At 37.2% G+C, this 12,463-nt stretch overlaps 1 protein-coding gene across 1 annotated transcript in view; it reads left to right on the forward strand.

Annotated features, from left to right (window-relative positions):
* The window catches only part of LOC149082622 (protein jagged-1b-like), a 124,014-nt gene extending 112,108 nt beyond the window's left edge, over positions 1-11,906 (forward strand). The window contains exons 8-21 of the mRNA XM_089235887.1: positions 104-217; positions 950-1,284; positions 2,388-2,538; positions 2,678-2,845; positions 2,951-3,064; positions 3,767-3,880; positions 5,615-5,728; positions 5,894-6,019; positions 6,125-6,352; positions 6,454-6,578; positions 6,743-7,015; positions 7,515-7,655; positions 7,802-7,961; positions 9,353-11,906. Of these exons, the coding sequence (XP_089092013.1) occupies positions 104-217; positions 950-1,284; positions 2,388-2,538; positions 2,678-2,845; positions 2,951-3,064; positions 3,767-3,880; positions 5,615-5,728; positions 5,894-6,019; positions 6,125-6,352; positions 6,454-6,578; positions 6,743-7,015; positions 7,515-7,655; positions 7,802-7,961; positions 9,353-9,867 (2,678 nt within the window). The 3' untranslated portion in view covers positions 9,868-11,906. The remainder of the gene's footprint in view (positions 1-103; positions 218-949; positions 1,285-2,387; positions 2,539-2,677; positions 2,846-2,950; positions 3,065-3,766; positions 3,881-5,614; positions 5,729-5,893; positions 6,020-6,124; positions 6,353-6,453; positions 6,579-6,742; positions 7,016-7,514; positions 7,656-7,801; positions 7,962-9,352) is intronic.
* The last annotated feature ends 557 nt before the right edge of the window (positions 11,907-12,463 follow it).

Genomic DNA, 12,463 nt, shown 5'->3' on the forward strand with positions numbered 1-12,463 from the left:
GGTTTTTTTTCCCCCCTTAATAAGTAGAATTTTCAATTTTCTGAATTCTGTAGAAATTGTCTTGAGAACACGTGGAATATTGAATGTCTTTATACTTCAACAGACATCAACGAATGCGAATCTGATCCCTGTCTCAATGGTGGAACCTGCTTAGATCTTGTCAATGGATATCGATGTCTGTGTGATTCTAGATGGCAAGGGAATAGATGTCAATTAGGTAAAGATCCGTTTTGAGATTTGATTGCCGTTCTTGTGCGTGTGAAATGTGAATCGTCGAATTTGGTTGCACTACAGGTACAGGGTGTCCCATAAATTCGAAATAGTTTAAAAGCTCATAAAAATTGAAGGAATTGGTATCTTTGAATGAGGTTTTTTTGAAAAAGTTAATCTCACGAATGGGGTTTTCTTTTTAGTAGAGGAAAAAAGTTCAAATACTTGTCGATAAAGGGCGCTAAATGAAAGTCTGGCTGGAATGATTTACCTGAACCTTCCTTCAATCTCTTCTGCGCCCGAAACGTTCGTAAAGCTTCTGCCGGTTATTCGTAACGAAAATAAAACTACTTCATCAATCGTCCTTTATCTACCTACACCACAATAAAAACTTCATGTGAGAGCCAGTCACAGAAAAATTCAGAAGTGAGCTGTTAATCGTAACCTGCGTTTTAAAGGACTCGTGATTTACATATCTTCAGTGATTTGCCTTCATGCAGTGCCCTCTATCGACAAAAAATTTAACTTTTTTTCCGATGTTAAAAGAATATTTACCTTCCCATGGGAGATATTCCCATGGAAATAACTTTTTCGCAAACACAGCATTCAAATATACCAGTTCCTCCAATTTTTTTTATGAATTTTTAAACCATTTGCCAATTCATGGGACAACCTGTATATGAATATGTTTCCGATGATTTTCCATTCAAAATGTCATTCTTCTCGTTAACCGTTTCAGATGCCAACGAATGCGAAACGAGTCCTTGTGTCAACGCGAAGAGTTGTCGCAACCTAATCGGTGGCTACAGCTGCGAATGTCTTCCGGGATGGGACGGTCAAAACTGCGACCATAACTTGAACGATTGCCATTCTCAGTGCCTGAATGGAGCGACTTGCATCGACCTCGTCAACGATTACCATTGCGCCTGCCTTCCTGGTTTTACTGGTCGGGAATGCCAGACCAATATCGACGATTGCGCCAGCAACCCTTGCTTGAACGGAGGCGAATGCGTCGATCTTGTGGCCGATTTCCGATGCATCTGTCCTGTCGGATACAAAGGATCTCGATGTGAGGTCAGTACTTGGATTTCTTTTTTCAGAATAATAGAAATTCGGATACATTTAAACGCGGATAAGAAAGGAAATCTGTTCTGGACAACATTACAAATAAATTACACATTCCTAAGGACAAACAAAAGACTACACCTCTTTCAATGAAGTAGGCTATTTATTTACTCCTATCATTGTGATCGGATTGAGGAACTTGTTTGTTTGGACACCTAAAGATCTCAATTTCCAACAAAAAGAAAGGCAATTTCGACCACAATCTGTTCACGGTCGGTTCGTTATCAAAATAATCACGTTCATTAATAGACTCGTTACTGCATATGCAATCGTCACTCGAACGGAGATTGATCATTCGTCGTTGTTGTTGTTATAGAGATCCTCTTCCCATGTGAATGAGTGCAATATATATCGCGATTAAAGGGTCCAATGACCCGAAGTTGAAGAGACCTGAAAATATAGGAAACAATTCAGTATACTTTGGACTCAAATTTCTTTAGTATATAGCTTGTACTATGTTGTACATCATGGGTAATATCCAGTTGCTTGTAAAGAACACATGCATAATGTTAATCCTTTCTTGTATCGGGTTTCATTCTGCACGTTCTTTCTTGTGCATTTGTCCGCCTGCTTCAACTCTTCTCTTATTTTATTTAGCCCAAAATAAAATTTTAAAAATGGTAAATGACAAATCAATAGAAGAATCGAAAAGACTGATCGAAGAATCTGTGAAAATAATTTCAGAATGAAAAAAATAATTAAAAAAACCTTTCATAATATTTTTGGTGTAACAAATAATTTCCGAATTAAAAAAAAAAATTCGCATTTAAGAAAAGAAATAATTTCAGAAAAAATAAGTCTTCAATAACTCTCGGGACCCGTTAAGCGCTATATTACATCAAGTCCTTATGAATCAGGATACCATCTTATATTATTCTGATTACCGCAGTAGTATAACGGAGCCAGCTGGCTTCATGGAGAGTTTTCAATTTAGCCCGCTAATCTCCGGGAAGGTTGAAGACCTCTGATTACAACATTTTATAATCAGGGTAATTTAGCTTAAAAGATTCAAGCTAGTATGTAGTACCTGATGTAGTGCATGTTTCTTTCAGATCGACGACGATCTTTGCAACCCGAACCCCTGCCAGAATGGCGCCGTCTGTTTCAGCATGCAGTTCGATTACAGTTGCTCATGTTCCGAAGGGTTCCATGGAAAGAACTGTTCAACACGCAAAGTCCAGTGCCAAGGTTCTTTATGTGAAGGTTAGTAACGATGACAATACCTTAAAAATGAAACAATAATCAAGTAAATAGCAGAGTTCCAGTTCCCCCGACCGCTGTTTTGAAGATCGGAAAACTTCGTATATTTTAGAAATTACAAAAATTTCTTGTTATTTTCTAGTTGAAAAACAATTGGACAGCTGTACCCTGACTATGATAAACTCTTCTTCCGGAATGAGGCACTTCGTTTCGAGCATGTGCGGGGACCATGGTAAATGTGTCAGCAAACCATCGGGCGACTTCACTTGCGAGTGCAATCCTGGGTACTCCGGGAAATATTGCCATGAAAGTAAGTACTATAATATATATATATATTTCCAAGCAAATTCATTATTTATTTTTCTCCCGTTTGTTTGTGAATTATTTTTGACATGATTTATGAAATTTCCAACAGACATCAACGACTGCGCGTCATCGCCATGTAAGAACGGCGGCACTTGTGTCGATGGGCTGAACTCTTTTCAATGCTTCTGCCAGGAAGGATGGGAAGGCCGCTTCTGCCAAATAAGTGAGTGGCTCAACTAAAACTTAATAATAATTTCTCTTGTATTTATCGAGTAAACAAGGCGATCAAACGTGTAGGGTGTCCTTCCTATAAATAGGTAGTTTAAAAATTCATAAAAATTGAAGGAATTGGTATACGTGAATGCGGTTTGCGAAAAGTTATTCCCCCGGAAGGGCACCCCCCCATAAAAAAAAGACAATTTAGTTCCAGTTTTTATCGATAGAGAGCGGTGCACTCAAGCGAATCACAGGAGATTTGCAAATCTGAGTCCTATAAAGTGCAGGATTTACGATTAGCGAGTTTATTTCTGAATTTTCCTGGTACTTGCACTTCCAGAATAAGGATTTCCCCGTGATATTGATATTGGCGATGAAGCACAATTGGTGAAATCGCTTTACTTCACGCCGGCTGAAGCTTTACGAACGTCTCGGACACAGAAGAGAATGAGGAAAGGTTCGGGTTCATATTTCTGTGATTCGCTTTCGTGCAGCGCCTTCTATCGACCAAAAATTTGAACTAGATCTTTTTTCTCGCACTAATTCCCCCTACCCCTTTGTGAGAATAACTTTTTTTACAAACAGCACCAATTCCTTCAATTTTTATGAATTTTTAAGCTATTGTTTTTGATTTTTATACTACTATTACTTACCGTATATTAATGTCATCTCATACATCATGATTATTTTTCTTTTCTTTGAATTTTAGATAAAAACGAATGCGACCCCAACCCGTGTCATAACGATGGGACGTGCATAGACACTATTGCCGATTACATATGCAACTGTAAAAACGGTTGGAAAGGGAAAAACTGCAACCTCCGTAAGTGCATTATCAATTTTTTACATTTTAATAGAGTTCAGTGGTTCTTAAGCAAGAGTCCACAGACACCTTGGGGGAAGGGGGATCAGTAAGCTTGGATGAGAAACAGTTGCTCATGTTTCCTCTTATTGTTTCTCATCGTTATTTTTGCATTTTAATATACAGGGTGCATGGCACCAGTGATCCTGGAGGCATACATAATTAGGAAAAGAATCCAAATAACGTGTAGTTCTCAGATATGTCATTCATGTTGCATGGAGTTGTATAGTTATCAAAATAAAAAAAATTTAATTTTTTATACGGTTTATGCGGACATGCTGTTCTCAAAAAAACAATTAAAAAGTTGGTGCCCTGTCGCTCTCTTTCTCTCTCTCTCCTGGGGGTGAACAATCCCACTTTCCTTATATAACGCCCGTTCCGCGCTTGTCGTTAGCTAAGGAACTATCGTAAGGAACGTGCTAAGGAAAATTCCTTAAGCGGCACTCTCCCCTTTGCGTTGAGCATTGTCCTGATGCCAACAAAAAAAATCCACTTTTCTAAGTGCACTATTCACTGAGATTTTCTCCAATTCGAAAAACGGAGGAAATTTGGAAAAAGAACGGCGTTAAGGGCAAAATGTGAATATTGCACTTAGAAACGTGTGTGTTTTATTTATTTATTTATTTTTGGTTTTTTTTGGGCATCAGGAGAGACAGGGCAACAACTTTCTAATTGATATTTGAAGCACAGGGTGTCTGCATAAAAAGTTAAAATTTTTTTTATTGTGATAACTATACAACTCCTTGCAACATGAATGACCATATCTGAGAACTACGCGTTATTTGGGTACTTTTTCTAGGATCAACGGTTCGCCAGTAAAATACCATACGCCCTGTTACTTATGCACCCTGTATATACTACGGTAGATGTTCACCGATCCGGTGACATTATGCGCAGTCCCCACCCTAGGCTACAGCCCGCCTAGCCCCCCCCCCCTCTCCCATTAAATACGCCTCTGTCTCTAAGTCACTCTATGCTCACTCACATGATTGCACATTTTCTTGGCCACTCACTGACTTGGTCCCTTTGTTCATTAAGTCACTCACTGACTTGGTCCTTTGCTCACTAGGTCACTCGTTTGGTCACTCACCGAACAAATATCTCACTCTCTAGGTCACTCTTTCGGCATTCACTGACCGGTTCAATCACTTTCTAGGTCACTCCCATGCTCGAACACTCTCCAGTTTTTCTTTTGGTTACTAACATGCCTGCAAACTTCATTGGTCGCTCTTTTTGACAGCTCACCGACCCGTTCCTTCACACTCTAGGTCGCTCCTTTGGTCTTTCACATGCTCACAAATTCTGTAGGTCACTCGTTTCGTCTCTCACTCGCCAAGCCCCCCGGCAGATGCGTATTAATGGTTTTACCATCTTTGCGGGCTATCATATATAGAAGTTTTATTATCCTTCTCTCATTCTACTATAATTTTCTTGACCTTTCCTTTTTTCAAATATGCCGCCCCTCCGAACTTGCTACCCTTTGCTATCCCAGCTCACTAACACCCCCCCCCCCCCACCCCCGTAAATACACCTCTGAAATTATACATAATGGCCGGTAAAAAGTAATAAATGTTGTGAAGCCAATCAAACTCACTGATCCAATTGATGCTTATGCATAATTACCGATTCATCACATTCATCGTAACATACACACATTAAATGCACATAATTTTACAATGCGATTGTCTATTGTAGGACATGGTCACTGTGATTTCAGTACTTGCCAGAATGGTGGAACTTGCATAGATCTTGGAGATATTTTTACTTGCCATTGTAAGCCAGGATGGGAAGGACATACTTGTCAGATCGGTAAGTTAGTAAGATGCGCATTTTCTGGAAGTTACATTTTATAACATTCTGTTATGAGATAATAGATTTCGTTCATATGTTAATTAGCAACCTATACTATCACAATAGACATTTATTTTAAAGTTTTTTCTGACAGTACTTTGAATTATTTTTTTTCTTCCACAGCTAAAAATCCGAGCTGTCATTCGAGTAAATGTCAAAATGGTGGAACTTGCGTTAACATCGGAAATTCAGGTTCATCTTTTTTATGCATTTGCCGAGAAGGATACGAAGGTCCCCTCTGTCAATATGGTGAGCATAGTTTCAAGGAAAAAATTCATAATTATAATATAGTATCGTTCAGCATCGTATAAGACGTGGTAATGTATAATAAAACATTATCATGAAATGTTGCAGATGCAGATGATTGCAGTCCTAACCCCTGCCACAATGGCGGAACCTGCATAGACGGTGTCAATTGGTTCCTGTGCAAGTGTGCCGTAGGATTCATCGGACCGAACTGTCAGATAAATGTCAACCAGTGCGCTTCGAATCCCTGTCCTCATGGTAGCACTTGCGTCGATGAAATTGAAAGCTTTCGATGCGTCTGTCCACCGCATTTGACCGGTTCTCGTTGCGAAACCCGTGAGTATTTAACTAATAATAATAATTATATATAGTGTTTCTGCATTCGAAGCTCAATGAAACTTATTCACTGTGAATTAATTCAATAAAATTTATTTCAGCTTTGCTTCTCCCCGACTCCGAAGAATACTGCGTATGGCATGGTAGAGCTTACATAGACGGTAGCGTCTGGCACGAAGGATGCAATGCCTGCGCATGCTCAAAGGGCAAAACTCGATGCACAAACGTAAGGCTTTTCTTTAATTTCACATCAAAATTAGTACAAAATTCTCGAAGTGAAATTAAATCATTAGAAATTGTTCTGTTCAGTATTAATTAAATTTTGATTGATAAGCATGTATATTCTCAGATAATAATTAGTGTTATATTTTTTTCACAAAATCTCTTCAGGTCTGGTGTGGGCAGAATTTTTGTCGAACGGATCCAAATGCCACGAAGAAACCGGCGTGCCCGACAGATCACGTGTGCGCTGCAACTACGAGTGGAGGCACTTGTTTCAAGGAGCCGTGTCACAAGTTGGGACAGTGCAGGCCAGCGAGGAACGCATCTGAGCTGCTTTTGCAAGAAATGGCTCCCCCAGCATCGTGCCGACCGAACGAAGCCGAGCTGAGCAATAACTGCGCAAAGATAACGCTGTTCTTCGAGAAGAAAAGAACGCCACCGGTATGTATCACCTGAACGAATTCACAATACTGGATTAACGTTATTACACCCACACAGGTCGTTTTAAGAGCATCATGGGACCTGGCGAAGTGATTTTTCTGAAGCCCTACCAGGCTAGAAATGTTTGTCCCCACCAATTTACATGCTTACTCTAGAAAATTTTAACCAGAGGTTCCCCTGTTCTTGAGGTGAGATTATGCGTTTAGACGGCAGTGCACCCACCAACGTAATAAATTATGAATTCTCAAGTTGTGTGAATGATTATGAATTCGTTATGAATTCGCAAGTTGTGTTAATGATTATGAATTCGTTATGAATTCGCAAGTTGTGTTAATGATTATGAATTCGTTATGAATTCGCAAGTTGTGTTAATGATTATGAATTCGTTATGAATTCGCAAGTTGTGTTAATGATTATGAATTCGTTATGAATTCTCGTGTGTATAACCACCACTCTAAACCGTGTATGCATTTCTCACACTAAATTTTCTTCATTGCAGGGTGTTTTAGTGGAAGAAATTTGTTATCAAGTACGAAGCCTCCCAGTACTGTACATTCTTCAGAACAGCAGCATAGACGATACTGTTCTGATATTGTGTGATCTCAAACGCCATGAAGATGACAGCATTGAAGTTACCATTGTAAGTTTAACTGCTTCTATTCACTTTCGTGTTCTTACACTGACACTTCACCTAGCCCCATGGCAAAATTGAATCTCTACTATAAAATTTTATTTTTCACTCCATTTACGCGAAAGTATAATCATGGAATTTCCAATTTTTTACAGTACACGCCAGCTGATCCTACCATCGAGACTTTTCATTTCATCAGCAACATTACGAAGAAGACAGCTGATTTGATAAGTCGCAAGCATTACAATAACTCACTGCTGAATGCTGTCGTAGAAGTTAAGGTTGAAACATCAATGGTCAACCCAAACATGCGAGGTATGAGTCTCAGTTGGAATCATGAACTGCATGACTGATCCGCACGACTCAAGAGAACTTCAAATTCTCACACTCTTGAAAACCTTTACATTCACACAATAACATTTTTTTACACAATTTTATATATAATATATATTTTCATATAAAATATCATTCTCTCATCCTCTTCGAATAATCAGTCAAAAATCTTGGGATATTTTAGTTTACACCCTCTACTATTTTCTCGCTGGGTTGGATTTTTGACGTCAAAAACTTTGACATAGGTGTGATCATGAACTGATTTAAACGGTCAAAAATTTGTGTTTTTAATATTTTTTTTTGCCATGCTAAATAGCAAGCTTTAATAGATTGATTATTTATATTTTAATTAATACCATATTCACCGTATACTGGGTCTATTCTGTCCCGGTGCTAATGTTTTTAAAACACAATTTTTGGAGGCTTGCGACGCTTATTCCGAGTAAAGCACCGACGTCAATTTTTGTTTTAAGAAAACCAATCTTCTGTAAAAGTTTGATAAAATCCTTTTTATAAAACTTGAAAAATCTAACCAATAAAGTTATTGGTTACATTCTTTAGAAAATGCAATCGGTGACTTTATTGGCTGCATTTTTCAAGTTTTATAAAAGGACTTTTACCAAACTTTTATAGTGTAATACCGGCTTTAGAGATATTGACTCTGAACATTGTCGTATGACATTCAAATAATCGTCCCACTCTCTCCAATGCGGAGCGTACGTTGGACATCCCTTTCATTTTTGTCGATTATTATTAGTTTTTTTTTCGGAGTGGGAGCATAATCATTTCACAGCACATACGGAAAAACTGAATGAATGAAGAAATATCGTTGTGTTTCAGGAAAGGAAATTTCATCTCTGCCCTCCGGGGACTCGAACCCCAGGACTCTCGTTTGCCGGACGAGTGCTCTACCAACACCTTCTAAAGCAGAAAATGCCTGCTGCTCTAGAACTAAGCTATGAAGATAGATCACTCGTCCGGCAAACGAGAGGCCGGTGTTCGAGTCCCCGGGAGGGCAGAGGTGAAGTTTCCTTCCCTGAAACAACGATATCTCCCCATTCATCCTGTTTTCCGTATCTGTTGTATTAACAAGGGAGAGTGACGTCTTTCTACATATATTTTAATTTTTTTTAGTCTGCACAGTATCTATTCTAAAGTACGATTAATACTCTAGCTCATTTTTAAAACACGGCATCGTACCCATTTTTTTCACAACTTAAATTTGGCCAATCAGTGCAGTTGCCCTACTTTAATATAAAAGTCGTGTACACCTCTGGTAAAGTAGAACCACTGTTTTAAAAGGCTTTCAACCTTCTTTGTGTGCACTGTACATCCTCACGATGAACTGATTTTTTTTTTTTTTTCCTTCGCAGATCTTAAAAACTACGTGCCACTACTAGTGTCAGTGCTGTTCGTGATGCTCCTCATATGTGCTGGTGCAGGTCTCGCCGCATACTATTGGTTCAGACTGAGGAAGAAGAAGAGCAGAAGCTCGACTTCCACTTTGAAGTGCTCATCTTCGTCTCTGCCAAAATCTTATTCGAGTAAAATCGAAAAAATCGAAGACGAGAAATCGAACAACCAACAGAACGAAAACAACCTGTGCCGCTATCACAATTCGCTGCACAGTCCGTCGTCGTCACCGCACGACAATCATCACAACCACCACCACCATCAGGTCACCAGCCTTGTGCCAGGCGGATCATCATCCGAGATGATCGATTTTGATCCGGATAAAGCTGACTTACCCCAGCGGATACATAAAGCTAAGCTTCCGGAGGCACGAGTCAACTCCATTACCTGTAGTGAGAAAGACTTAGAGAAAAATAATACTCTGAAGAAACTGTCCAATCATATGAAAGGAAAGTCATCAGGTGTGATAATCTAGCATCCGAATTAGTGACTAATTATATACAAATGAAATATGAAAAAAAAAACCCATTAATTTATTTCGTCGCCTCACCACTTGTCATTCATGTCGCTTTGTTAGTGAAGAAGTCGAAAACACAATCATAGAGTAGAATATAACTGTGTTATATATAAATTGAAGACGCTACACAAATGCAAGATGCTTCATGGTTGTACATTAAGGCAGTTTTCTTCTACAGACTGTACTACCATTTGATATTGTGGAATTGAAAACATGCTGCAACAGTTCGGTTACATTTCTACTATAAAAACTATAAACATTGTGACTAGAACATTACACTATTTTTATAGTAGATTGTCTACATGTGTTTTGTACATTTTTTTTTTACTTTTATTTCATCTCAGTCGTAACTATCGTCAGAGACGCCATTTTGTGTAATTACCATTATTTTCCAGAAAATGTCTTGTAGCTATTTTTTGTGGATATGATTTGTCGCTTCATTTTGCATTAATAATATTGTATTATTTAAAAAAAACACAAACCTTCATCCAGATGTTTTCTTGATATTCGAAAAAAAAATTATATTAACACTATATTCAGCCATGATTCTAAAACCAGCTTAGCTGAATAATCGTAATGTAAATATGAAATAGCTGAATCATGCACAATAAATGCCTTTATAATAAATTACAACACAAAATAACAAAATTATTTTTGATTGAAATCCTGAGATTGCTGCAGAAATCGTGTTTTTAAGTAGCAGGTTTGTTTGGAATTTTTTTTTTTTTGTGCGTTAGATATTTCTAATTGTTTACTCTAGTCGTTACACACATGAATTTTTTTTCTTTAACATATATGTTATGAATGTTCACATTTTGTTTGAGAATTTCTCTGCTAATCTTTTTTCCCAAAAATATGGTCAAATGGAACTTCAGTAACCGAAAGTACGTCTGCAAAATTTTTATATTTGCATTTTTATGCATTGTGGTTAATATTATGATTAGGTCATAATCATAATATTAAAACTTGTAAGTCATCCACCTAATGTACCAGAGGATGTTCTGGGTCTATAACACTCGGTGCATGACAGAATTTTTTCTGATGCAGAGAGAGACTTCTAAAGTCAAATGCACCTTATAAACATTCCTCTGAGGAACTTCTAACAAATTGGTAATGCAGAGATACTGCTTCCACTTAAAGAGAGATGACTACTGCAAAAAAGGGTCCCACCAATCTCTTGGTGAGAAATGTGGAAGAAAAGGACACTCAAAATAAACTAGGAACAGTAAATTTCAAACTAATTAGCCTTCTCATGCATAAAGCACCCATGGCAAGAAAAATGGTCAGATAATATCGCGATTAAACCCTCCCCCTCCTCCAATACCCATAAATTCTACAAGAAATTAAAAAATTAAATTGCTTAGATCGAATTGAAATTTTTGAATCTTTGTTTCAATGTTATGACTATCAATTAAATATATATATATCCATACTTCAATACCAAAATACTTCAAAGAATAGGAAACAATTTAGAAACATAATTAGGGGGCTGTGAAATAGGAGCTTCAATGTAATTTGCCAAACAATACGTAACTTTTTTCTTCCCGATTAAACATCATAAATTGATTTGTATATATTTGTAAATAATAAAGGTGCTAGAGTTGGCATTCACTCACTTTCCCGTAAAAAAATGTATTTTATGTGTATTTTTTTCTTTCTCCAGTGTCTTTAAAATTCATGCAAATACCTATTGATAAGATTTACTTCACATTTTTGGAAATGTAGATGCATTAATTCATTGTGTTCATTCCCATTCCCGGCAACACGAAACCTACATTATTTTTTATTGCATTTCTCAGCAATGAGTATATTTATTTTGTACTTTGTACAGTTGTTTAATATACATTATATATATGTTGTGACCATTATTTTTTTTTCAATTAATTACCGATTTTCCACGTGGCATGTTTTACTTTTTAACTTTCATTGTGTTCAATATTGTCTATATAAAAAATCTTTCGCTTTTAATTTTGCAATAAATAATAAAATTTTGTTACAAATTGGAAATTTCTCTTGTTACTAATACACAATAAGCTTATTAACTTATGAGAAAGGCACATATACCGTAATTTAACATGAATAAGAAACCCTTTTTCTAGCCAAAAATTGGGTCCCGAAAATAGGAATGGTATATTATACAGGGATAGTGTTACAGATAGATATATCTTTAAAAAATCATCTGAATTTTGAGCCCAAAAAATCAGGGGGTTTCTTATACACGTTAAAATACAGAATATGTTATACAATATGCTATCAATTCATGATGAGCAGAAATGAAACATGCCTAAAATCAACTCTAAAATGCCTTGGGCGACATAAAAAGATGACAAAGAGTTCCCAAAACAATGCAAAATTAACATGACATATATATATATATATGTGTGTGTGTGTGTGTCATGTTATTTATATACAGGGTGATTATAAAAAAACTATCCCGACATATGGGCCCCTAACTATCATACCATTCACAGAAACTGAATGAAATTTTGGCATAAGGTATTTTGAGGTATGCGCTCAAGAATAATATGGAAAACAACAGTGTCACTCTAACAGT

Source organism: Pholcus phalangioides, unplaced genomic scaffold (assembly GCF_987345545.1).
Source record: "Pholcus phalangioides strain wild (caught in Gottingen) unplaced genomic scaffold, Ppha-v1.0 ptg000009l_1, whole genome shotgun sequence".
In the NCBI taxonomy this organism is placed as follows: domain Eukaryota; kingdom Metazoa; phylum Arthropoda; class Arachnida; order Araneae; family Pholcidae; genus Pholcus; species Pholcus phalangioides.